We start from the raw sequence: 23109 nt of genomic DNA, 5'->3' as shown, positions 1-23109 counted from the left end.
CTGCTCATTGTTTGTTTCGACTATTCCGTGCAAGAGGCTTTTGTAGTCGTCATTCGCTGGGAACAAGCAAAGAATAAATAAACTCTTCATGTTGACAGGGAATTTCTTTTCACATTAGGAGAAAAAAAATTTTCCTTGTTTTATCCATAATTACTACCTCTTCCCACACTCTGGATACATTTCTCCCACACTCCTGCCTAAAGGATGAACTACTGCATCCCAAAGACAAGGAGTCCAAAGATACTTGATTTGAAAGTGAAAAGGTAAAGGTATCCTTCATGCACTAGAGCACGTGTCCTGTGGAATCACAGAGACGACCCTTCATTCCCCTTAATGCTTTGGTATCTAGCCTAATCACAATACAGCAGTTCTAAGAAGGTTAAATCAAGATATTCTCCTAATAGCAACTCAAGCCAATTTTGAAGCACATTTTTCCGAGACCCACATTGAGGTTGGGATGAGGTCAGAGCCCAGGAGGGGGCACTTGCTCCACACTCACCCCCTATTCTCCTCTCCACCCCATCCCGCAGCTGCCTGAGGATGAAACTTGTAAGGGCTTTAAATTACACACACAGTGAGTGAATTGCTACTACCCCTGGTATCCACCCAATCAACAGGACAGATTTAACAAGATGAAGTAAGAGAGAAACCCAGGCTCCTGTTCCAAGAATGCTGGCTTGAGCCACACCATCCCTCTCTGCTCTCTGCCTGGGAGTTTATAGCAAGCTCCTCCTGAAATGGACTCCCGTCCTCTGGAAAGCGCCCCGTGGGAAAGAACCAAGCCAAGCATCTCTCTCTGCAAGGGGCAAAGCCAACTTGAGTGCTTCCGTTTTCTACTTGGCTTCTTCAAATACTACTGGCCCCATCTACTTCAAAAAATGTAAAAATTTAACTTTCCTCTCCCAGCTTCCCACACAGAAGATTATATTTAGGAAGCTAAATATTCTACAGTTGCTGAGCAGACTTTTTATTTATTCCTTGAATCTCAGTGTTATCTTTATTGGGGGGGGGGGGGGTGGAGGTATCTGGTTTGAATTTATGTTGCATTTTAATGTCCCCAAATGAAAAGGTACAATTTGTTAAAACTAAAAGGAAAAAAAACATCATCAGGACTAATCACAATATTTGAAAACTCTGTTATCTTAGAATTTAAAACACTTCTGAAACTGTTTTAAGAATTGGCACTTCTATAGTATCTACCTGATGGCCAGAGTCAACACTAGTCATTGTACTGCATATCTTCTATAGAATTGAAATGACGGATATTTAAGTCATTTTTATTAACGTAAGCAATATTAAAAGGAGAGATTACTCAAGAGTGTCTCAAACTTTCCAATAAAGCATCTTATTGGATGGCTATTAGGCTTCTCAAAATAAGCAAGCAAATAAATAAATAAATAAATAAAAGTAAGATACCATAGTAAAGCTCCAAGGTATCTGGCTATATTTTCCATGTGGTCACAGCAGCCAATGAATGATAAAATACTTTTCAACATGCGTATAGGGAAGAAAATGCAGACATTTTCAGTGTTTTCTATGGGATTATTTCCTAATTGCGTTTCCAGATGGATGTTCAAGACCAGCATAGCAGAATTCCAGAATACTAAGACTTCCCCATTCGCTCTCATTTTCCTTTCCAAGATATCAAGCAATACACTGACAATAAGACCTAAAAGAAATTTCTGGAGAGACTGTTCGGATAACAAGATATTACAGCACACAACTGAAGCTAGGAAATTGTTTATTTGTGGAGGTGACATCAGTTTCTGGACTTACTAGACTCTGTCTGAGAAAAGGCAAGTTCAGTGTGTACCACAGAGACACCTGTCCCTGTCTTCTCAGATTAGAGGAGAGGATGTTAGGAAGGATTGAAGCTCTTGCTCAATTTGGCTTGAAAAATAAAGCCATATTATTTTCAAAGTATCTTAGCTTAATGGAAAGAAGAGAGCATCAGAACCTGTATCCCTAACTCAAATATCCAAAGAGGTGATTCTCTTGTCGGTGTACACATACAAAAATAAATGACTAGTTCTTAAATACTTCATTTTTTAAAAAAAAGATTTCACTAAAGAAGGAAATTAACATAAAGTGAGCAATTATTTTGCCAAGCACTGTGCTAGATCTACTCATTACCACATTTAATTCTCACAACATTGTGAGATCAATATTGTCTCCACTTTGCAGTTCAGAAAAGTGAGGTTTAGAAGAAGTAAATACTGTGCCCCAAATTGTGAAAATGGTACATAGCTGAGATCCAAATTCAGGGCAATCTAATGCCACTGTCCCTATTCCAACCATTATAATTCCCCATTAAGGAAGTTTGTTACAATTTACTTGTTACAATATTCTCTACCTGATTATGAAAGCATATTCTTCACTGCAATGCAATTAAGACCAGATTACAGCTCAGCTTTGGGTCATCTATAGGTCAAATAACAATCTCCAAAACACAACAATATGGTTAAATTTTAAAACAAACGTGATGCCAACTCAGACCATCCTTCAGAACAAAGAGGGAGGTTGGGCATACCCTTGTTTTCCAATAGAAGGAAACTGGAGCCTAAAGAAAAAAGAGTGATTTTTAATCATTCTTAGAAGTGGACATAGAATTGAGCCTCCTTTCTTTGGACTGTGTGCCAAACCAGCTCTACCCAACTACTGCCTCTAATAGCCAGAGAGAATTTAGAAACCAAGTTCTAGGAAAGGAATCTGCATAAAATAGAATCAACCTACCCATTGCCCCCTCGCTGAGGCCTAAGGCCCACAAACAAACATTATAAAGAGATGCTCCTTTTAACACCTACCTTACCCCAAAGTCTCTTGCCCAACCTTTTGCTTTAATAGAGACATCAAGAGAAATGTTTGTCACGGCTATTCTTGCATAGGGCTTTTTTTGGCTTCTGTGAAAATAGAAGTACCATGAATTACATGCTCCAACATGTCCACATTCTTGGCAAAGCAACAGAAAAATCTAGGGGGTCAAACTGGTGAGAGAGTGTCTACCAAATAGCTACTTTATAGCTCCATTTTATAAACAACACAAGAATGCGTAAGAGATATCAGAAAGTCAGAACCGACTTGACAACGTTGTCCTATAACCACATCAGGGCCACCTCACAAACCAGAAACAAACAAACGAAAAAACCCCTCTACCTATCAAAGTAATTTAAGCAGTCCACAGGTTTCCCAAAAGCTATAAGTGAAACAAAGCTACCAAGATGCAGAATTCCAGATGGAGTCAGAAATAGCAAATTTACTCAGGTCAAAATCTGGCCCTGGGTTTCTCATCTCTAAAGTGGAGACATAATAGCTAGCTTACACAATTATGGCAAGGCTCACATGAGATTATCTGTGGGGAAACGTCACTTGTCTAGCGACACTCTGTATGCATGGTGGGATTTAAATCTGAGGCTATGCAGAGAATAGCACTGGCAGTAATCACCTGGCATCATTTATTTTTCATTTGGCATGTTTTGAAGGCTCCTATAGAGATAATGAAGACTCAGTTTATCCTCGAGCAAATAGTGACAACCACAAGGCACTTCCTCTGCCTTTGTAACCTAACTTTTATTCTTCCATAGAGGATTATGATGGTCGGAAAAATTCCAAGAGCCATCTCTGTGTGATGAAAGCCCATGACACTGACTGTGAAGATGGTCTGTTCCACAGAATGGATTGCTCCTTTCCTACATAAAGCATTTTCATTGCTTTCAGTACAGAGACTTCCTGCTGAATGCCTTAAATTTATACGCTTATGCAAAGCATGGAAAGAAGAATCTGGTTTTAGATGTGATTTTTTTGTCTTAGCTTTCCCCCTCTCAATTCCCACCATTTGGTTTTTGAGTCATTGATGCCCTGGAGTATAGAATAAAGGTAGTATGTTATCACCAGGCAAAGGGGACCCTAACCAAATGGTTAGGACATGGACAACTGGCAGATGTTTATAGCAAACTGGATCAGATCCTTCACTCAGGAAGCAAGCACTTACTTAGATGATTTTAGGTGTGAAGCTGGGATTGTTCCCTCTATTCATGAAGAGGTAAAACAATACCATATTTTAAGGGTAGGGAATTGGGGGCTCAAAACCCATGAGTCAGAAAGTAGTATCTCAACTGCTTCTCTTGTTAAGGATCAATGAAGATGAAATAGTCTCATTGGATTAAAATAACTAAATAGACCTAATTTCTAATGTGTATATATATATATAGATATATATATATATAAAACAGAATTAAAACCATAAAATCCAAATGGATCTCGAGATGTTCTAACAGAAAAATGTCTAGAGAATTGTCAAGGGCACTATGAATATCTTTTAAAGAATAATCTGTGAAACAGGGAAGACCATCAATGTTCCCAAAGGAAAAAAAAAAAAAATTGTCAATACAAAAAAAGTAGAATTAATGGGGCGCCTAGGTGGCTCACTTGTTAAGTGTCTGCCTTTGGCTCGGGTCATGATCCCAGGGTCCTGGGATCCAGCTCCCTGCTCAGCAGGAAGCCTGTTTCTCCCTCTCCCCCTCCTGCTGTCTGTGTTCCCTCTTTTACTGTGTCTCTCTCTATCAAATAAATAAATAAAATCTTTAAAAAAAAAAACAGAATTAATGATCGATTGTTGGATGGAGACCATAACTAAACATGTTTTTCTTGTTTTATTTCCAAAACATGTATACTCATTATTTTCACCTAGCTGCCATGATAATTAATGAAATAACCTTGAGGTGACAATAAAATCAAGAAGAAAAAAAAAAAAAACTGGGACTTGGAGGAGCAATATCTCGTTTTTTTGTTTGTTTGTTTGTTTTTAAGATTTTATTTATTTATTGACAGAGAGAAATCACAAGTAGATGGAGAGGCAGGCACAGAGAGAGAGAGAGAGGGAAGCAGGCTCCCCGCTGAGCAGAGAGCCCGAAGCGGGACTCGATCCCAAGACCCCGAGATCATGACCTGAGCCGAAGGCAGCGGCTTAACCCACTGAGCCACCCAGGCGCCCGCAATATCTCGTTTTATGTTATAATCTCTAACACCAGTAGCACGTGCACAGCCGTTTTGTGAGGACAGAATGAAAGTGGGGAAAGTTGTGTGTATAGAACACATCGGGCAGCAAAGCAACCTGAGAGCTGAATCGTTCTCCGTGGTGAGAAAAAGCGATACTGGAACGATGTTAGCTATCAGGAACTAGGGGAGCTGGGTTGAAGACCCTGCATGGGGAGCAGGAGAAGGAGGAGATAAGGTGGCTGATAGCCACAGAAGAAATCTTCAAGGAGAACAGCTCTGTCCTCTGACCACTGTGTGGTGATCAGCATAACCCTCCCACTTCCGGCGCTGTCCAGTAATCTCGGCATAACGGATCCCGGTCTGTTCAGCGGACTTTCTGTTGGAGGGCTGTGACGATGCCCAGGACCATGGCAGACGTAAGAAGGAGGACTCTCCTCCAAGCAGCCTAGTGACGCTGGAGTCTTGCTGGGTTCTTGTTTTTTTTGTTGTTGTTGTTTGTTTGTTTGTGTTTGTGTTTGTTTTTTTTAAGAGACCCTTCCAGTACTGGAACACAGGCTCTTCTGATCTGACCTGGCTACTTCTAGGTTTTTAACTCAGTGCACTGGGTGCTGAAATCAGAACTGGAACCCATCAAAAAGGGCATTGTTTGGGTTGCACCAGGGCTCATTTTTGGTTCTTCCCACCTCAATTGGGGACTGTTCAGGACTGGGGGTCACGAATGTGAATGACGTCAGGATACCAGTCACACCTGCAAATAGGAAAAGCTGTGGGGTGTAAGACAATGGTGGACATGAGGCCCGATAGGAAGTAGAGGATGCAGATCCCTCCTAAAGGCTTTCAAAATCCATACTTAGAGGGAAAATTAAAAAGTAGTGACTGAGTAAATATCTGTGTGCCAGATTCAAGTCCCCTATTCAGTTTGTCTAAGTTTGACTGCAAAGTGAGGTGCTCAAGAGCTCGTCTGACCCACAGCCAATATCCACGTCTTCTGGGCAGAGCCTCTTCCTAAAGCCATCTTCACCTGGAATCACCATATATCATCTAAAGAAAACTGAAATGTCATAAGTCAGCCCCTTTCAAAGGATTCTGGTGTACTAAAATGGGATCTTTTTGATAAGAGCATCCGTACCTAGGCACACAAAATAGTTTTTCTGTGGACCAAAACCACACAGCATTCAGAATGTTTAACTCACAATAATTATATTCTACAGAAAGTTGTCAGAGGACTGGGGAGGGGCTGCAGGCGGAGGAGGGAAAGATTATTCTGAAGCTCCTATCCATCCCCTACCCCCATCCATGACAAGTCACCTCCATACAGTTTGCCCCTAGTCACTAATTCAAAATGGGCAACCAGTGCCATGGTACAGAGACATTCTCAGTGAAAGAAGGCAGGGACCAGCCCTGTTCCCAGGCTCCAGAACTCCTTAAAAGTAGGTGCTTGCCTATTGGGTATCTACCTCAAATATACAGATGTAGTGAACAGAAGGGGCATCTGTACCCCCATGTTCATAGCAGCAATGGCCACAGTCGCCAAACTGGAAAGAACCAAAATGCCCTTCAACGGACAAATGGATGAGGAAGATATGGTCCATATTCACTGTGGAGTATTATGCCTCCATCAGAAAGGACGAATACCCAACTTTTGTGGCAACATGGATGGGACTGGAAGAGATTATGCTGAGTGAAATAAGTCAAGCAGAGAGAGTCAATTATCATATGGTTTCACTTACTAGTGGAGCATAACAAATAGCATGGAGGACATGGGGAGATGGAGAGAAGTGAGTTGGGGGAAACTGGAGGGGGAGACAAACCAAAAAAGACTGTGGACTCTGAGAAGCAATCTGAGGGTTTTGGAGGGAAGAGAGGTGGGGGGTTGGGTGAGCCTGGTGGTGGGTATTAGGGAGGGCATGTATTGCATGGAGCACTGGGTGTGGTGCATAAACAATGAATTCTGGAACACTGAAAAGAAATTTTTTTAAAAGTAGGTGCTTGCTTACACTATAAATTCTTGATATTCTGGTGCTATAGCCAGATACCCAGACAGGGAGGTTAAATGCGAGTTGCATGACTTTGGAGTTCTAAAAGTAGAAGCCTGGATGACTTGACTTGGAAGCTCCCCGCTCTGTTTCCAAGTCCGTCCTTTCTCAATGAGGCCACGTGTCCATTCACTACATCCGTGAAGCTAAGGAGGAAAAAGGAAAGACTCTCAATATATCCTTACCTGTAGCTGCTGGTCTAATTCTGGAAAGACCAGAGGAATGGCGTCTTCAGAAGGTGTATCATCTAAAATAAGAAAAATAAAAGGATTCTTCACTATAGAGCTCTTTCTCTCTTGAGGTGGGGGGTGGTGGGGGGTCCCGTTCTCACCATCTTTGGACTTACACAATTAAATCATCAATATATACTGCTTTAATTATTCTCATCACTTCAGGCGAGGCCACAGAGAATACAAAAAAAAAGAAAAAGAAAGAAATCTTGTTCATTTTTGATAGAAACAGAAGCCTGGAGAGCATAGATGACCCAGCCAAAATTCTGCAAACAAATACCAGAATCCTCCACAGTTCAGTCTGGTGGCTCTACAATTGAGAAGCACTGCTTGTCCTTCAAAATTCTCACAGTAGCCAAAACCAGATTCCCTGGTATGCAAGAAAGTGCTTTAACAAGGCGCTAATGAGGTGACCAGAGCAACCTCAATGGGACAGAAGAATGTGTTAGTGAAAAATAGAAGTTCGACTCTGAGTGACTCCGAAGTTGGCAAGCTTTGATGTCCTTACCACAAACCACCACCACCAGGCAGCAACCCAGTCAGAGAGGTTCTTCCCTGCGCAGGAGGCAGCAGTCCCCACCTGAGGCCCCATGCACTGCCTTGATGTGGAGAGCCAAGAGCGTTGAGGGCACTCTGACCTCAACCGCCCTCACTGATGACTGGCAACGGGCAGGTGTTACTGGATCCAAAGACGTTCTCAGAGGCCTCCAAGGAAACCCGAGAGGAGTTTGGCCTAAAATATTCAAATCACCCCCAAATGTCTTCAAGAACAAACTGGGACCCAGCTGCGCTACAAGAGGACAGCCCCTTGTCAGCAGAACCTCCTATGTCCAGGTAGACTCTGGCTCTCCCGGGCCATCCATTCCTGTCCCCTCCGTGTTGGCAACACCTACCCCGAGACAGACAACTCTGAGAATAAGACAAAAGACAAGCTAAAGAATCGTCTAAAAACCGAATCCCTTTTACATTGTAACAAAAGAAAAGAAAGTTCGTGGCTTTTATGTTCTCACTCTCATAACCCAATCTGTTTATAAAACTGTGCTGTTCTATTTGAACAAGAGCACGACTATGGGCCGTACCCAATGAAGAAACAAGTCTCCTCTCCCTACTCGCTGAAAGCAGAGTCCAGAATAAAACACAGCATGCAAGGAGCTCCTGGCTTCTAAGGCAGTAAGATTCTTTGAAGGCATCAAAGATAATTACCAGAAAGAGAATTCAGAGGAGAACAGTATTTGCCTCTGCCAAGCACCGCACGGGTCACCGCAGTTAATAGCCTCTGGTATATTTTAGTCAAGAGTCGTATAAGAATACTTCCGTTTAAAAGTGGCTACGACAATGATAATGCATCACCACATTTGAATCTCCTTTTCCCTGTACCTATGCCAGACGAGAGATGCCCGCAGGTTCACTAACACTGTTCTGCTTCACAGAGCATGGAGAAATGGAGAAATCTCCCCAGGATCCTTGCTGCGGGCTGGAGGACTGCATCAAGAGGACCCAAGGAGATCTGAGCCCCGGGCCCTGTGAGTGCTCACTTCCTACTCGGAACGACAACGTCCGCCACATACTGTGGTTTTCAAGTGCATCCCTTCATCGGCAAAGAGCTGGACAGAAAGCAGAGATATTCACTTGCTGCTACTGAGCCGTCGCGATGAAACCTATCATTTGTAAAAATAACTTGGGTCTAAGGCAGATTTAAATGTACTTCAATAAAATATCAATAAGCCTGACATCATGATTTTGTCAATTCATTGACTTCAAGGCCAGAACAACTTGGCACAGGTCAATGGGAACATCTTATACGTTGGCACGCCAACCCTAATAATCGTAGATGAGCAGGCACTCGTTAGAAGGAGAAACCACTTCTGTAAAGTACCAGAATAGATAATGCCTTCCAGAATCCTAAAAGTCAGCCAGGAAGGGAGCTCAGGGCTTCCTGGGATTTAATCTACCTTGCTGTCTATGAAGTCATATACCTTCCTGCTTAGTTATAAAAACGAAGAAAGTTATTCAATTGCTTTATTATAGTAAAGTAAGTAGCCTATTCTGATATGACCTGGAATTAATACAGTGCATTATAGAAATCTAATCAAACCGTGGCACTTATATGTAAGTATGCTGATAATTTTGACATGGCTTAAGACTGGATTTCTTGAGTTTAAAAAAAAAGTCTAACTCACTGACATAGAAACATGTAACAGATGTTGTAATAATGTTGAGCAAAATAAAGATAAGACTTTGGTTAAAGAATGGTTCACGTTGGATTAATCCAAGCGGGAAACGGCAGCGGAAATAAGAAAACCAAAGACAGATGTAAGGAGACGACCGAGTCTGGAAGCCAGGGCTGCCTTCACTGCCCGAGGCCATCTGGTTCAGCAGGCGCCCCTGACCGCCAGAAATTTCAGGGCTTGTGAAGCCGCTTACAAAGCTGGTCTGAGTGGATGCGCGGTATGTTTACTTTTAAACAGTGGCTGCCTTCTTTGACTGGTTTTAAAAATAGGCAAGTATTCTAAAAGCAGAATGATGAATCATAGGATTGGGCCAAAAGGAAAGAAGGAAAATGATTCAAGCAGACTAGGAGCACAGCTGTTCTACCAACATTTGGCCAAATCGTTGTAAAACATTTTGACAGTGACATTGGATCGGAGTTCCTGACAGCAGTTAGATTTGTTTTGAAAATTCAGAGGCACAAAGTGGATTGTACAGTAGGTATGCAAGAGACCCTCTCTTGGGCAAATTTGGCTTTTTTTTTTTTTAAAGGAGAGCAGTTATAATATGACAAAATCAGAATGCAAGTACATTTTTATTGAAATATATTTATTTACCAAATAGTCATTGAATGCCTATGACGTACCAGGCAAGTAGTCGGGCTCTTGCTAAATTGGCAAATCACTTTATCATGTTTTTTAATATATTATTATTTTTTAAAGTGATTCATCAGCTTCATTATTCAAAATGCCCCTGTGGGCTTTAATGGACCAAGCAAAGTGTATCCTACAGAATTTTTGAATATTAGAATATAAAGGAAATAATTTAAAGATTTTGGGGGTTTTTTGTGGGGGGTTTTTTGTTTTGTTTTGTTGGGGTTTTTTGTTGTTGTTTGTTTGTTTGTTTGTTTGTTTTTGGATAAGCAGATATTTGCTGTTTTGCAAAACACAACATGACTAAGTCAATGGTACTTAAGATAGAACTTTCTTACTGGTATCCCAACCATTAAGACATGCCATAGTACATTTTATGATGGGCTTGTCCCAGCATCTATGGAGCAGCTGTTGAGTTACTTTTGTGGTTATTCTGTTTCAGATTTCTTTAAATTGTCTTCTCTGTGTTTCTCCATGAATCAGATAAGTGGGAACCGCTGGGGCTGTAATCCAAACCCTCGATGTTATTTAGCAATGAGAGCTATGTGGTTAGAGTTTTCAGAGAATGCTGCAGCTGGACAGGGCTAAGCCATCATCCGGTCCAGGAGTCAGTGAAGAGCAAAGGACAAGCGCCCCAACGAAGAAAAAGAGTCTCATAAGATGAAGGGGTATCTCCTTGCCCAGGGTCTCCACTATACGACTCCACTCTCCTTCACTTTCTGGTCCATTGGCTCCAGACTTTTTTATATTTCACGACAGTGCATTTTCCTCAAAACATTGGGAATCATGCCTTAGAGTGTCCAACTTTTTATTCAGCAGGTGAAGATGACTCAAAACACCTACCATGTGTCGTTAGGATCTCTTTACGACAGAAAGAACATTTTAGCCCCCAAATCTTAAGACAAAGGTAATCAAAGAAGAGTGTCCATTATAAATGGATAAATTTAAATTTAGAGACGAAAGCAAACACACACCAAGGAAACCTCCCTGCCATGCTCTTGTTTCTTCTGTTGTACATCGAAGAAGTGAAAACTTCATCAAAGCCAGACCAGGTCTGCAAAGCAGCAGTTGAGAACCACTGTTCTGGGCAACATCTTGACTGGACTTTGGGATCCATTATCTCCCCCTTCCACTGGGCTCTCCAACCTGGGCATTAACTGTGGGCAAATCCTTGGCAGGAAGAGTTTTGGTTTCCACACAGAGTAGACCTCAGAACAGAGACAAGCCATGCTCAGAGGACATGCCCCATCCCAATCTCTACCCAGAAACTCAAGAGGCAGCCCTGCCCGGAATGCACTCCATTTGACTGCATTTTCTGTAGTCAGACCTGGCCCCATGAGCCTGTGTCTACGAAGACTCACAGAGACCTTCCCCCAGCTGGGCCCTGCTCCTGGTGTAATGCTCTAACAATGATCTAACAAGAGGACTTGAAATTCTTAGAGAGTAGCCCGGTGGTTTTTGTACTGTGCCTCCACAAATTATGTAGCTATCCTGCCAGTTAGTGTCCTGGAGATCATCCTTCAAGGCACCAGGGACAGACTCACACTTAGAAGGCAGATGGTTTAGACAATGGCTACAGTGCCAAGACTCATGCAAAAACGTTCTTGGAACTGTGAAGACTCCTAACCACTCGAGACCCAGTGGATCAATCCACATTCTATAGGACTCAGGTCAGGCACTTTTTAATGCGGACAAGCAACATAATCTCTTCGAGACCTAGTTTCTCCTCCCCTTTCTCAAAAACTTATTAGTAAAGGAATGCATGTCAATTCATTCAGCCTAAAGCCTGATACCTAGGAAATAATCTAGAACAATAATGAATGTTTAATATAACTGAGCTCACTTTCCATTCCTTTTCAGCATAAACCCAACCAAAGGGGTAATGGGGGGCAAGGGACCTGCGTGTGGAGGTGTGCACATGAGAGTGTGTGTATGATGGTTGGGGGTGAAAGTATTATTCCTCGCCTGATTAATACAGACAGGAGACAGGATGAGAATCATTGTTTCTGACTGCTTAGCTCTCCCCATGCTGGTTAAGAGAGAGTTCCCTGGTGCAGCCCCAACCTCAGGTCTCGTGGGTTTTCTCTTCATTTAAATCTGAATTTAGGAAGGGTTTCCCTTTAACTTCCTTATTAAAGCAAACACTTTCTGTATGAAATACTATTTTAAAAACTTCTAATTTATACATGAAAGGTCTTTGAGAACTTTCATTTTAAATCTAAATCAAGATTCATATTTTATTTTTAGAAATAAGTGATCTAAGGTTCTCAACTCACATTACCAATATATCAGAAAAAAGTGCTTACTTCGGCAGCACATATACTAATATATCAAAAAAAAAAACTTTTTAAAAATGTCTGTATACCTCTGTATACCTTGGTTCTTGTTAGAACATCACGTCATTTTGAAACACATCATCAAAAGCTTTTTGAAATTTTGCTTCCCGCCTGTGAAACATTGGACATGTGAACCCTTCAATACACACTGGATTTTCAGGGCCCATCAAATTAAAAGTATAGACATGGATACGGATACAGGTATCAGTTTCATATGACACCTAGCAGAATGCCAGTTCTTTATAATTAATAGTAATCATCATATCATCTCAGCCAGTAACCTACAAATAAAATCATACATTAAGGGATTCCTGGGTGGCTCAGTCAGTTAAGCATCTGCTTCCAGCTCAGGTTATGATCTTAGGACCCTACCACTGAGACCCTCATCAGGCACCTTGCTCAGCAGGGAGACTCCTTCCCCCTCTCCCTGCCACCCCCCCCCCGCTTGTGCACACTCTCTCTCTAACAAATAAATAAATAAAATCTTTAAAAAAAAAAAAAAAAAGATCATACATCAAACAGACTGAATTTCTCCACACAGAGAGACCTGATTCAGTTTAAAGACAGGTTTTATGTTTCTTAAAAACATTCATCTAGCCACTATTATTGTAGCTATGAGTTTGTGAATCTTACCAGTTTATTCTTTTGTAAGAATATTTTTACTTATTTAGCTTACAACATATTTTCCCAGAAACATTTGCTTCGAAAAGAGCCAGTTGGAGATCTATTTATTTCACAGCACACCACCAAATAAAACTTATCTCTACATTTCCTCTTTCCTGCTCTATAAAAATATAACACAACTAACCTTTCTCTACCACTTCCCATGACTACTGAGAAAGCTGTTTGCTATCAGAAACAATCATGCTTCTCTCTCAATTACACGGTCCCAACCTTCAAACAGGTAATCAAGCAAAATCAGCCCCAAGGGCCCAGCTTTGAACCCCTTCCTACTACTTATTAACAGCTTGATTTGAGGTAAGTTCCTTAACCTCCCTTAGCCAACGGTCTGCATCTGTGAAATGGGTATAATGACATCCTCCCACAGAGCTGCTGCCAGTCTAAACGGATGAGATGATATGAGTAAAAGCATCTCGGTACCCAAATAATGACTTCCCTTCCAGCCTTTGTGGCCTTAAGCAACAGATACAAATGCATAAATCTGGCTGTATCTCAAAGAAACTTCATCCATATCAGAATAACAAACTCAAAGTGGTTACAGATATTATATTATTGATTTTATGGTATTTGACGATTATGTTTCTACTACAGTTCTCAACTCCATGCTTTGTAAAAGATGTAAATATAGGAGATCCCTGCCCCCTCAACTCCCCCCAGATGGACATATGAGGGCTTTTGACTGCTTGTTGTTACAGAGTGCTAAAATAGCTCTGGAGGCAGGGTCAGAGTTAGGAAAGGTCACTTGAAAGAGCCCCAAACGGCTCCCTGAGCCCCTATTCTTCTAAACACCATCCTGACCCTTCATTGGCTGGTAAAATTCCAGGGGGAGCTTTAAACCTTGACTTCCTACCAATTCCCCTGTGGGTATTTAAAAAATAAAGAAAAAAATAATATATATATATATATATATAGAGAGAGAGAGAGAGAGAGAGAGAGAAAATACCCCGAGAGTTTGTTTGTTTGTTTTTAAAGTAAACCTCAATATTCATTCACTTAATGCTTAGTGTGAATGAGGCTTTCCAGTCTTTCCAGAGATACAAGGATTGAGACCATGGAGCCAAAGAAGACAGAAAGCATTAGGGTCCTGAGGAGGGAGAGGGAAATAATTGCCAAAGCTACCAAAGGTAGAAAAAGTCGAAGGAAAACAATGATGACAAGAGACCTTTCAGCGCCGTCACGATTCTGCTGAGAACCAGTTGTGCACGTGCACACTCGACATTCACACAACGGCCAGTGAAATTAGATTCAACGTTCACTACTTCAGCTGCTCGACACAATTCCCGCTGCCACACAAACTCCCTGATATGTGAGGAGAATAGTAGTACTTCAAAGAGATATTGACCGAATGGGTCTTGGATTTTTTTTTTTAACTAAGTGTCATATGATTAATTCATGGCCAGATATGAAAAATTCTAATTGTCTGAAAGAATTTTTTAAAAAACAAAATGTTGAGGGGCACCTGGGTGGCTCAGTGGGTTCTGCCTTCCGCTCAGGTCATGGTCCGAGGGTCCTGGGATCGAGCCCCACATCGGGCTCTCTGCTCAGCAGGGGGCCTGCTTCCCTTCCTCTCTCTCTCTCTCTCTCTCTCTCTCTCTGCCTGCTCCTCTGACTACTTGTGATCTCTGTCTGTCAAATAAATAAATAAAATCTGTTTAAAAATAAAATAAAACAAAATACAATAAAAACAAAAATGTTGAAAGCTACCGGTTTGGGCTGATACTAGTATCCTTGACTCCTCCTAAAATAATAATAATAATAATAATAATAATAATAATAATAAACAACCCTAAAAACTTAACAACAACAACAAAAAGAGCCCCAAAGCCAAGGTCTAAATTTACACATGAGTGTAGCAGATTTAATAGCTTGACTGAAATAAAGGAAACTCTCAAGTAATGAACACGAAATCCTCATGTCTATCCAACTCCAAATTCTCTCCAACTGGAGAAGAGCCAGTGATTCTCTAATAACCCAAGAGATGGGATTCATGTTTCTATTCTGCATATTTTCTATTGGGAAAACTAACTCCAGAAATATCCTAATTTAGAAAGTTAACTCTTTGGAATTCTCAGGTTAGAAGTAATGCCAATCATATCATTAGTTTATTAAAAAGAGTCATTGATGCCTTCAGGAACTGTGGTTAGCTAAGTGTTACTTAATGAAAGGTTCTGATGATGGGCTAGAAGTGGTGATTGTATTTTAAAGAGCTTTTTCTACACCACCACCACCACCCCACTTCCCCCGCTAAAAACTTGTTTCCTGTATTTAAGCCCCTGGAGGTCCACAGTCTATCTGGAGTTTGTGGCACATTCTGCTATCAATAGACTATGATCAACGCCCCATCCAGAGCCAGGCTGTCAACAAGTCCTTTCAACCCTCCCTTCATAATGCACTCTGAATTCAGTCATCCCATTCCATCGTCTGATCTAGGCACTCAGTACTTGGTCTCTGTACCATTACAAAAAGCCTCTTCCGCAACGCTTGGGTGGCTCTGTCGGTTGAGCGTCTGCCTTCGGCTGGGGTCATGATCCCAGTGTCCTGGGATCGAGCCCCAAGTCAGGCTCCCTTCTCACCGGGAAGCCTGCTTCTCCCTCTCCTTCTGCTTTTCTACCTGCTTGGGCTCACTTTCATTCTCTCTCTCTTTCTCTCTCTCTCTCAAATAAATAAATAATATTAAAAAAAAAAAAAAAAAGCCTCTTCCATTCTCTCCTCTCTATCCATTCCAGACTATTCAACCAATCCAATATTTACCATTTTCATCCTATCACTCCCTTGCGCAAGAACTGTAGACACTCGATTTTTTCGGATCAAATCCAAACCCTGTTGTTGAACTTTTAGGATTATATTATTAACCCTAGCCAATGGCTATATACACAGATATTCCAGGTAAAACTCAAAGCAGGTTCATTAAATGATACGCCACTCTTCTACCCCCCAGACCTCTGCTCCAGCTGATGAGAATTTTACTATCTCATGAATATATCATGCTCTTCCTGACCTTTAGGTTTTGCTCAGCCTTTCTGTTTGGAAGGAAAAGGAAGAATTTTTAAAAGTTATATAGCCCATGGGGTTCCTGGGTGGCTCAGTGGGTAAAAGCTGCTACCTCCAGCTCGGGTCATGACCTCAGGGTCCTGGGATCGAGCCCCTCATTGGGCTCTCTGCTCGAGGGGAGCCTGTTTCCTCCTCTCTCTGTGCCTGCCTCTCTGCCTACTTGTGATCTCTGTCTGTCAAATAAATAAATAAATAAATAAATAAATAAATGTTATATAGCCCCCTTTTTTTTTACCTGGTACCCAGAGATGGGTCCTTTCCTACACTGCCTTTTAATACCCCACACTTCTTCAAGAGCAGGTTGAATATCACATCTCCCAAGAAGTTGTTCAAGCCACAGATATTTTTCCCCCAACTCTCTTTATGAAACCTATGGGAGGGATCATGGCATACTTTGCATTTGCACATCTCACTCACCTGTGGCAGAGTGCAAGAGCATAGAAACTAAGTTCAGCCCATTGATAAGAGGAAAGACGGGGGTACCCAAAATCCACCAATCGCATAACCACTCTCTACATAATCTCAGGCCAGTTGTACTATAATCTCCATCGTGACATTAAGTGGATGTGGAAGATGTAGATGAGACATAAAACTGCTTAAGACATCTATATTTTCCTTAATACTCCAGAACCGATTATCATAGGTACAAGGACCATTTGAGTCCTGAATCTGTGTCAAGCACTATGCTAAATGCTTTCCCTATATAGCGATATTTAATTGTTATAACCACTGCATGACTTATCACTATATACATCTTGTGGGAAACTGAGGTTCAGCAAAATTGAGTGACTTGCCCAAGATCACACACATCGTGATAGATAGAGATGGGTCTAGAAACCATGTCTCGGGGATTCCAAAGCCCTATGTCCTTAACCTCTACACCAAATCATGTCAGAAAAATAGGCAAAAAGAATTCTAAAATAACTAAAGGAATGAGCACTGTATTAGACTCATAAGAAATGAATAAATTTAATATTAACAAGCAGAGTTCTCTTTTCTCATGGACTCTGCATACCCCTCAATGATCAGTCCATAAATATGGAATTACTTCCCAAAATTCCATCTAGTTTCCCTATTTACCATGGGAATCTAGGATGTTTGCCTTTGTTTTCCCTCTAAATGTGTGCTCTAGAATGCGCTGGAATTCAAAAGGCATGCACAGGGTGCGTGACTGCAAGTGTCGCTCAGTGTGACACTGCCCAGGCTCCTTACTCAAGAATTCAGAGGGAGTGTCTCCAAATATCTGCGAAGCATCTTTCTGTGCACTCACGACTTCACATGCATACAGAAATACAGATTGCTGGGCCTCCTTCTGTCCCTACTGTCCCAGAATATACAAGAGTGGGGCCTTGGAACATGTATTTTTGGTGGGTACTCTCAGGTCATTATTTTAAGAAAGGCTGAGAAACACAGAAACCTACTCCTGCCTTGGATTCTCAAGTTAGATGCCTTTTTAGAGATGTGAGGACACACAGATCACAGGGAAAAAAAATTTTTTTTAATTGTAACCGTATATTTATACATCTTCCCATGCATCTTTTTGTGGAGCTAGAGATTAGGGATTACTTAAACAACAACCCCTTTTGGAAGCTCCCGTATCAATAAACATGAATTTTGAAAGTGGGCATTCTTGGGACGTTTGAAAGACTGGGAAGAATCAATCTAAACTAACTGATTAAAAAAAAAAAAAAATGCAAGAGCTCCTAGTCAGGGGCTGATACCATTCAAAGGATGGTGGCAAATTAATGACAAGTTGTGTATCTTGTATTTCAAGGAAAAGTCTATGCAGCTCAAAGATCAAGATCCACCTCTCCATGGCTCTTTTCTGTACATGAACTAAATTATGTTAATATAAAGATGAGGAGGGCGCCTGGGTAGCTCATACAGCTAAGCATCTGCCTTTGGCTCAAGTCATGATCCCAGGGTCCTGGAATCGAATCCCGCATCAGGCTCCCTGCTCAGTGGGGAGTCTGCTTCTCCCTCTGTTCCTCCCCCCTGCTCATACGCCTTCTCTCTCTCTCTCTCTCTCTCTCTCTCAAATAAATAAATAAACAAACAAACAAAATCTTAATAAATAAATAAATACAACAAAGAAGAAAAAGTATACGTATTTGTCTCACGCAAAATTATGATATAATAACACTGCTTGGAATAACTAACCTTTATGTACTGAAATTGTCTTTGTAAGACTGCTGATTGTGACCAGACTTGTTCTGCTCACATGGCACATAATCACAAGGAAGTAAATTATACTTCTCTGTCCCTAGATTTGGGGGCTCACATGTATCTGTCTTGAAAGCGAACCACTCAAGCATGAACTATTCCTCAAAATCTTACATTTATGAAATGCATGAAAGCAGGAGGGGTTCCTCTTTTTCTTTTTAGAGAAGTGATATAGAATAATAGAGTTCAGATTCATAAGTCTAGAGACCTGCACTTAAATCATAATTTTATTACCTACTAACAGCGTAGTCTCTGGACCTCAAGCTCTGTGTCTGCAAATTGGCAATACTAATGTCTATATTACATGGTTATTTTTGTTAATATTTACTTATTTATTTAAGTAATCTCTCTACCCAGTGTGAGGCTTGAACTCAGGACCCTGAGATCAAGAGTCACATGTTCTACCAACTGACCCAGCCAGGGCCCATGCCCCTACATTGCATGGTTATTTTGAAGATTTAAAATAATACATATGAATGCCTAATACAAAAGAGAAATGCGAAATGCAATTAATGTTAGTCATCCTTTCCTTGTTGGGTTGGGTGGTTTGCCTTTTGGGAGGATTTCCCGTTACCACTGCATTTCAAGGCAACCCCTGAGCAGAGATATAGGACAACAGCAGGCCATTGGGAAGAGGGTTGAAAGAACAGGTGACGGAGAGTCAAGGCTTCACCTCTTCTTTCTCTAGAACAAATCCTCTGCGGGGGGCTGCACGGTCCAGGAAAATGGAGGCAGATGTACCGTCACCATAATCACTTGGTATTAGTGAAACCTGAATTGGCTGGGTAATGTCGGACTTCACAGAGCCCAGATCCTTACTCTGCATTATTTGGGGGATAAACTTGCTTCTTCTCAATTATTACTTCTTAAAATATTACCCATCGAGGGGCAGCATACAAAGAAAAATAGATGACTGATCGACGGATAGATAGGTAAATAGACTCAGTCCTCCAAAGTCCCAAGGTTGAAAGAGAAATGTTTGAGTGTGTGATATGGATTTTATCAGATGACAGACTGACAGCCAAGGCTGATGCCAGCGAAAGAGATCCAAGCGTTCCCTTCCTTGCGTCTGTGACCTCACACCACCTGAGGTCCCCATCATAGGTGGTGTAATCCAATATGTGTGTTAAGAGGTCACTGAAGGGCTCTAAGTGTGGCAGCCTCACCTCAGACCTTACTATTTCAAGAGGGTCTGCCTCACCTGTCCCATTCATCACTCTTGGCTGAAGTCTGTTTGCTCAGCCGGAAGTGTGGGAGCAGCAGTGAGAAACCAGCATTTGGAACTCGGGCTCCAGGAAATGCTGCTGGAATTGGGACAGGGATTATTTTTACATCACCTAACCAACTGCCAGAGCTTTAATAAACGTCTCCTCACACAGTTTCAATGATGACACACAGTGGAATTGTTAGAAATTGTTATAGCTCTGGGAATTTTATGCTAAAAGAAAGTTAAATAGGGAAAGCAAAAAGTGCTAAACAACTCCTCTGGTTGTGCTAAAACAACCAGACATCAGAGGCGGGGGATGGGGGTGGGGGTGGGGGAAGCACCCCCAGAGGCATTTCTGGAAGCCACGCTCCAATAATGCTTGATGAAAAATCACACACCCCATCATTAGGTCATGGCAGGCATGCATTTTTTAAACATCCTCTGTGGAGCAGGAAAGGATGACCACAAAGCAGTGACAGGCAGGGAGATGGCCCCCTCCCCGGGGAACAGAGCTTACCTGAGGCATTATCGAGGCTGAAAGCAATGCGTACTGGCTTATCCGCAGGTACCCTGGCTGTGCTGATCATGTGGGCACCTGAGCCTTGGCCTTCCCCTGGGTCTTCCAGCTGTAAGGACAAGGGAGAGCCGTTGTCACTTACCCAAGTCATCCCTCAAATACTCAGAGGATCTTGGGAATTGGAGGGAAAGTTAGTAAGCACTGCATTCATATTTTGAAGATACTCTCAGTTCCTAGCTCTCTTTCCCTACATGGAAAGTATTCACCTGCCCCTTTTAAAATTCTTTTTCTGGCTTATAAAAAAAATTGTTTTGGAAATAGATATCTAGAATAAAATATACAACATAGAGCAAAATCTCCACCCACCTCACTTTTTTAGTATCTCTTCACACTGACTGATCTAACCCTGGCCTTCAAGTTCTTATATAGTGTTTTATTTTTAATTGAGGAGGATAAAGAAGTCCTAGTAGGGCATCAGATGGCTTCATATTAAATTAGCTTCTCACACTCAAAAGCCTAAATTGGACCTGAATTATTGATCTGAATTATTGAGTGATAAAGAATGAATATCAAGGACCACTTCAAGAAATCCAAAGACATTTTAAAATATCCTGCAGTTGTAATATGAATATTATGTGCTTTAAATATCTAGTTAACTACTTATAAATCTATCAAATTTTTATCAGGTTGCACATCTTAACAATGCATTGTGCAAGCAAAAAAAAAAGGACTTAAAAACATCCTACAGATGTTTCACTGTACCTGCTAAACTATCATTAATAAACTCAGATCGAATGAATAGAAAAACATCCTACAGATGAGTTGGGATGGGCACAAATACATGCATATTTCCTTGTTATAATAATAGAATTTAGCCCAAATACATTTTAACCAAGATATTTGATAATTTTGGTTCAGTGGGACTAAGGAAAAGAAATTGTTATGAATACATGATATCTTCATTATTTAAATACACATATGCAACTTTTCTATTTTTAATCCTGCTTCCCCTAAACTCTCTACTTTCCTTCTCATGTAGACCATAAAGCAAAAGCTCTGAGTAATATTTTTAGGAAAACGTCTCTAAAAATGGCAAAATATAAATCATCTCTTTAACCATCCCCAGCAAGATTCTGGGAACTGTTTAGCAGGACATTTTCTCAGAGCAAGGTTTCCGACTCTTTCCCATAACTTTTTTGTATCTAAAAATAGTGTCTAGAACACTGAATTTGTTTTTACACATATTTATAGAGCAAACTCAAATGCATATATATACATACACACACACACATACACACATATATTTAGACATACATAGATATGGAATCATCCTACCCAGTATATGGAAAGAGAACAGGCTTATACTAAACACCTAGTAGAGCTTTGGAGAAAAACCAGCAGCTGTTTATCACCCAGTTAGAATCGTATTTGGCCCATTCATTTAAAACCACAAACAGCAATGAACCATAAAGCACTCCGAGTCATGTCCTTCTAAGTTAGAAAAAAAAAATAATAACATGAAACATTCAACTTAAGAAAAGGGTAATATAAAATTGCTGTTACTTGACTCTGGATTTGTTTTATCTTAGCTCTGACATACATTTCTGTGTAGTCTCCTCTGCTTAGAATCAACCATCTTGTTAGCCACCTGTTCCTAGGGAATAGAACAGACTGTCTCAAATTTAACAAAACAAACAATAAAAAAAAAAAAAAACCTTAAAGTTGTAGCTAAGAGAAAAAGTCTGACTGTTATACACTGTACCATCACCAACCCATCATATCCTAACATCTAAGGATGAAAAGCTCTGCTCTTTTGGCTCAATCTCCCAATGCTTTCCTGCACCAAGAAATAAAGCACGAGAGGTGGGAATTTGCCTCAAGGTTTCCAGCGCGGGGAAATGAAACTGATAAACACAGCTCGTGAGAGCCCCTCCCCTCCACACAACCGAGAACATCTGTCTGCCTTGCAAAGGATGACAGCGGCCAAGTGGGGTGGATTTTGAGTTCCTCACGGTGTCAGCCAGGAGAGCCCCTCAACCAACTTGCCTTTTCATCACACCGCCTGGGGAAATGGACCACTGATTCCTCCTCTAGGCTGTACCAGGGCTTCGGTTAAGTTGCTGGTGCCCCGAGCGTTTAGTTCGGTTTCCACACCTGTTGCCTTACCTCACTTAGTTGAGTGTCTGCACTTGTGTCATCCAGGGCCAGCCACTGCCTTGGCCAGTCGTTGCCTTTGTGGAGTGAAGACCTAGTAAGAGAGCAGGCTGCACCTGCTGCATAGCAGTCACGGGCAGTCTGAGGAGCAAGGACAGCTGTCAGGGCACGTCACTGCTACCTGCTCTCCCCCAGACCCCGCGTCCCACGGGCCTCCCTGTTCCGCTTCCCTCCGCAACCCCTCTCTCCTTTCCTTGCCTCGCCACCAGCCAGGATGTGGTCATGCTTCTAGAAAAAGCAAGTGCAAAAGAAAACCCTCCTCCTGTCAGAGGCATTGATAAACAGCAAGTTGTGGAGAGTCCAAATGTTTTAATTCATTAGTCCTGGCAAACCTAAAATACAAACAGACTTGCTTCACAAGACAGGAATGTCTTCAGCGTGACCCAATCGGTGTCTGTGTCTATTCCAGCAAACTGGCAAAGATAGCATGACTCCAGTCAGCAAAAATGTCGGCAGCTCCAATCGGCTCAGCAAGACCCGGCCAACTCGGACAAGCCGCAGGCTGACTCTCAGATGCTAGCAGCAAGGATCCTGGCTAAGAACGTGGGGCTTGAGATGGACGCGGATGGGCTCGATGACTTCATCTCATCTACAAACACTCCCGACTGCAAAACCAGTCCATGGTGAAAAGGAATGGAGCATTTCACTTGTTCATCCTCTTTAATAGCTATAAACCTGCCGGTGCTTTAGTTTAAGAGTTGGATCATGATGTTGAGTGAGGGTGAATAATTAAAGATAAGCAAGTACAAGCCGTAGAC

At 41.5% G+C, this 23109-nt stretch overlaps 1 protein-coding gene across 2 annotated transcripts in view; it reads right to left on the bottom strand.

Moving 5' to 3' along the window:
* The window catches only part of MAP3K7CL (MAP3K7 C-terminal like), a 38499-nt gene extending 15877 nt beyond the window's left edge, over positions 1-22622 (bottom strand). The window contains exons 1-4 of one of the 2 annotated variants that reach the window (XM_059164557.1): positions 22304-22622; positions 21738-21791; positions 20138-20246; positions 7217-7278 (exon numbers count right to left, since the gene is read on the bottom strand). In XM_059164557.1, the coding sequence (XP_059020540.1) occupies positions 7217-7278; positions 20138-20246; positions 21738-21773 (207 nt within the window). In that variant the 5' untranslated portion in view covers positions 21774-21791; positions 22304-22622. The remainder of the gene's footprint in view (positions 1-7216; positions 7279-20137; positions 20247-21737; positions 21792-22303) is intronic. The other variant, XM_059164558.1, reaches the window with a different exon arrangement.
* Positions 22623-23109: the final 487 nt, after the last annotated feature.

The sequence above is a fragment of the Mustela lutreola genome, chromosome 2 (genome assembly GCF_030435805.1).
Source record: "Mustela lutreola isolate mMusLut2 chromosome 2, mMusLut2.pri, whole genome shotgun sequence".
In the NCBI taxonomy this organism is placed as follows: domain Eukaryota; kingdom Metazoa; phylum Chordata; class Mammalia; order Carnivora; family Mustelidae; genus Mustela; species Mustela lutreola.
The sequence above is the reverse complement of the archived record's forward strand: the minus strand, read 5'-3'. Positions and strand labels throughout refer to the sequence as shown.